Source organism: Nansenia antarctica (assembly GCF_963989245.1).
Source record: "Nansenia antarctica genome assembly, chromosome: 4".
Taxonomy (NCBI): Eukaryota; Metazoa; Chordata; class Actinopteri; order Argentiniformes; family Microstomatidae; genus Nansenia; species Nansenia antarctica.
In genome coordinates, this window is record NC_137689.1 from 48,209,351 (window position 1) to 48,213,485 (window position 4,135).

At 42.8% G+C, this 4,135-nt stretch overlaps 1 protein-coding gene across 1 annotated transcript; it reads right to left on the reverse strand.

Annotated features, from left to right (window-relative positions):
- Positions 1-3,169: 3,169 nt before the first annotated feature.
- Positions 3,170-3,907, reverse strand: tmem174 (transmembrane protein 174; the record flags this gene model as incomplete). Its single annotated transcript, XM_080529391.1, has 1 exon — positions 3,170-3,907. The coding sequence occupies one exon, from the start codon at positions 3,905-3,907 to the stop codon at positions 3,170-3,172; it is 738 nt and encodes a 245-aa protein (XP_080385517.1).
- Between the last annotated feature and the right edge of the window lie 228 nt (positions 3,908-4,135).

The following is a 4,135-nucleotide window of genomic DNA, read 5'->3' on the forward strand; positions in this document are numbered from 1 at the left end:
GTCGCTTGTACCCTCCACTCCCCCTATATATTATTATAACACACATAACCATGAATAGCGGTACCTTCTAATTAATCGACTGTCGATACGGACGTTCTCATGAGATTTGTGGTCAATGTTTCTGTGCACTCCTCTAGACCTTTCATTTTGGAGTTGTTTAAACGTTTGACGTGTTCCGTAATGCTTTCATAAAACGGCGCAAATGCTACAAAACGGTAAAATAATGAGCCTTGTCGGCCACCCGCATTTTACTGTGCAGTTAAATTAATGGAAGTCACATTGCGCTGTGGTTTATGATCTACAAAGACAAAAGCACGAGTTTGCACAGTTTTAAATTGTTTTCGAAATAAGAATTTGCACTTGTCAGCTCTCATTTCGGTGGGAATAGGCCTATAGGACTATCTACATTTTTGGGACTTGAAGTTCAAAGCTGGAGGTTTTCTAAATACTTCAGTGTATTTTGCAATGATTAGGCCTACTGTAAAGTTTTAACCCCTCAGGGGCTGCCAAGTCAGGGTCAGAATTGGCCAAAACAAATACTCACCTGTCTTCTTAAACTACAAGCCGCATTATGAAGAATAGTTTGCAGTATTTAAGCTCTACAAATACATGTAAACCATGGAATTTCCAGATCCACACCTGCTTAGGCTACCGTAGGAAAAGCTAATGTATGATTTGAAGAAGGGTTCACTGTATTGTACACGTAGCCTACTGTATAGGCAGGTCTTGCCCTGGCATGAATAGTTCCCCTGTAAAAGGTTGTTATTGCCACCAGATGTACACTAACAAAAGAAACTCAGCAATGGGCTACATGTCATTTCAATTCAAACGTTTATATTTGGCTGATTACTGTTAGGCTCAACACGCTTTAAGGAAGCATAGGAGGAGTGACTGTTGAAATGTAACCTAAGATATTTGAAAACAAGTTAGTTTCTGCAATAAACTGTTGGCCTGCTTAGCCTAAGACCTTAGATCAAAGTATAGGCTGGAATAATAAACCAACAACGTCTACTAGGCATTTCTATTGAGGTAATTTGGGAATTAATTGCACTTCAAATGCAACCCAATAGCAGAGAGCAACGTCTTATAGTAGCTTAATAAAACGAATAAAGCAAATGGGATTGGAGAGTGAGTGAATGTTCATCTTGAAATGCTCTGTAGAATTGTTATTGACCAGGATTTACTTTTTTTGTTTTTAACTTGTTTAGATTTTAAACGGTCAACTAATATTTGATAGCCTCTCATATTTAGTGTGGTAGACTAATTACTTTAAATGAAACACAGCTAGTTAGATAAGCAAACTTGTGTTGGCCTTAAACGGACTGTGTAAATAAGAATAACTTATGAGTTATCATTGACTGGCCCAAAAATTGCGACCTCTGTATCATTTTGATCAAGCTTTACCGATATTAGTGCTAGTTTTAACTTTCCTATAAATTGACCATTTCAAACTCTTATTTCTAGTTTAAAGAGTTGTGATCAGGCTAACGTGACAACACTGAAATTCAAAAAGGCAGTATAGCTGAACTGGTGCAGCGTGCAAGATGATGTAAACGTTTCTTGTAGTTGGATGTTTATTTAACATAACAGATATTACAGATATTGAACATATAACTGGTATTTTAATCAAGCATACATCTTTTTTTGCATGGTTAAGCTAGATCTTTATTATTATTGTTGTTATTGTTATAATTATAATTACAATAACAACAACAATAATAATAATAAACATATATATATATTATTAGGATATTAGAATTATTATTGTTCTTGTTGTTCTTCTTATTATTATGATTGTTGTTGTTGTTGTTATTATTATTATTGTTGTTGTTATTGTTATTATCATCACTAGACAGTTGTTTCATTTCTTCGATCACTGACAGGACTTGTCTGACCTGACCTAGTGGCAGAGGGTATTGATTCCCTCAGTCTTTCCGCCCCCATGTGGTTAAGCAACACTTGCGTTTAACCGGCCGCGCCCCGGGTCCTGCAGGACGGTACCGATTAAAGACAAACGCCTGTGTCTGACAGAGAGCTCAGAACTCAAATCCTTTATCCTACAGAGGGCTATGAATCCAAAAGGAATACAACCAACAACGCTGCCAACTAAATTTCAGCCTCGCATGTGAAATAACATCCCCTGAGCGCCAGACCACTTCCCCTACAGCGGATCAGTTACCTATAGGCCGAGGGAAATCAGCGTCCTGGTTGACACGCATAGAAAGTGCTTGGAAAAATGCGCATTTATTGATTCAATTGTTTATTTATTGATCAATTGTTGTGCACTGTCTGTGACTGTCTGCTGGAACACCATAGATAGACAAGACACTTTGAATAAATACACTTTTTATTCACATGTAAATATAACATCCCTTACATTCTATCAAATGTGAACCAATGGGCCTAAAGAAGGTTCTAGAAATAACATGTAAACTCTTGGTGAATCATAATTGACTAGATTCATCCCCGGATGTGTACAACGAGTAAGCACCTCAAACGTCAGGTTAGGTTAAAGACCAGGAAACCAATAACCTTTTATGGGTTTATAAGACGAATTAGGTTGAAGTGTCAGTCTGCAGAGAAGGGTAGATGTCCTCATACGATGGTGGTGGACAGGTAGGACTGAACCCATCATCAGATCCTGTTCCATCATCTGGGTGCTCTCTCTTTTCGTGTACCCTATGAGAGACACAGTTTAGAAAGACACAACAAAACGGATTTATTTTGCTTTTCACAGCATCACATCTTAGCAACATCAGGTGTATCTTTCACTACCAATCCCATTCTATTGTCTATGAATCAACATTTGATTATATTCGGCGGATATGGTTTGAAACCTCCAAAATACAGACACAAGGGTCGTCAAGGCTTGAAACCTTATCGTTTAGCTTTTGCTGACCTCTGACATACAATGTTCCACTCAAATATATACATCTACATTTTGACCATTTAGCAGACACTTTTATCCAAAGTGACTTACAATTCAATTAGAGATGACAAGGACAGTCTCCCTGGAGTAACTTAGGGCTAAGTGCCTTACTCAAGGACACACTAGTGGCGGTGTTCCCTCGGTGGGATTTGAACTCATGACCTTTTGATCACCAGTCCAACTCGCCCTAGGCCACCACTACCCACCCATACATCTAGACCTGGGTTCGCTCTCTGCTCCCTACCTGCTATGTCTGCGGCCTGTTTCTATCCTCGCTGACCTGCCTTCGTCTGCTGTGAACGCTGCTGCTGGGTGATCCGAAGAGCAGACCGTGTAGTACTCTGGAGGCACATTTATAGGGACTCCGTCCGCTGATCCGTTGGGCTGAAACCCATTGGCCGGGTTCACTTCATGGGTCACCGTCGAGGCGTAGGGTGGCGGGACATACTGCAGGACGGTGGCTCCGTGGAACGTGATCGACTGGTTGACGCCGTTAAACACCAACGACGAGTGACCCGGAAAGTCCAACCCCTCCTCCTCCTCCTCCTCCTCCTCCTCCTCGTCCCTGTGTCTGCACGGCCGGCAGGTGAGCAGCATCCTGTACTTACAGACGCTAATGAGCACAAAAGCCGCTCCGACGGACAGCAGGACGGGGCCCAGCAGTTGGGTCCACTCCAAGCGGTGGTGGAGGTCGTAGTTCAGCTTGCCCATGGTGGTGAACACAGCCCCCGTCAAGCCCAGGAAGACGCCCGAGAACAGGAGAGTGCCTCCGGTCTTCTTCTCTACGTCCGACCGGCTGCCCGAGCTGCTGGGAAGAGGGCTAGGGGTGACAGGGACCGCGTTGGAGGAGAGCACGTTGGTCGTACCATGACCAACGGGCGCTGATGTTACTCTGGTGTTGTTGTTGACTTCCACCTGCTGGGGCTGCTGCCCCGTGATTCTCTTCCAGAAGTCTCTGAAAGTCCCTGGTTGCTTCATGTCCTCCGGTGCGTCCCGTCTCTGTGGAGTGGTCTGGCTGTTGACGTGTTAGCGGAGTAAGTCAGAGCCATGAACCCGATCACCGGTGACCATAGAGAAAAACAGTGTATCTCCATTAAGACAGTTAGCTAACTCCGAGAGCAGGTTACTGGTTAAGCCATGCTCGACCTTTCTTACTCAGTTAAACAGTTTGTTTTCCCACGTCGTCATACTTATTCATTGTCGGAG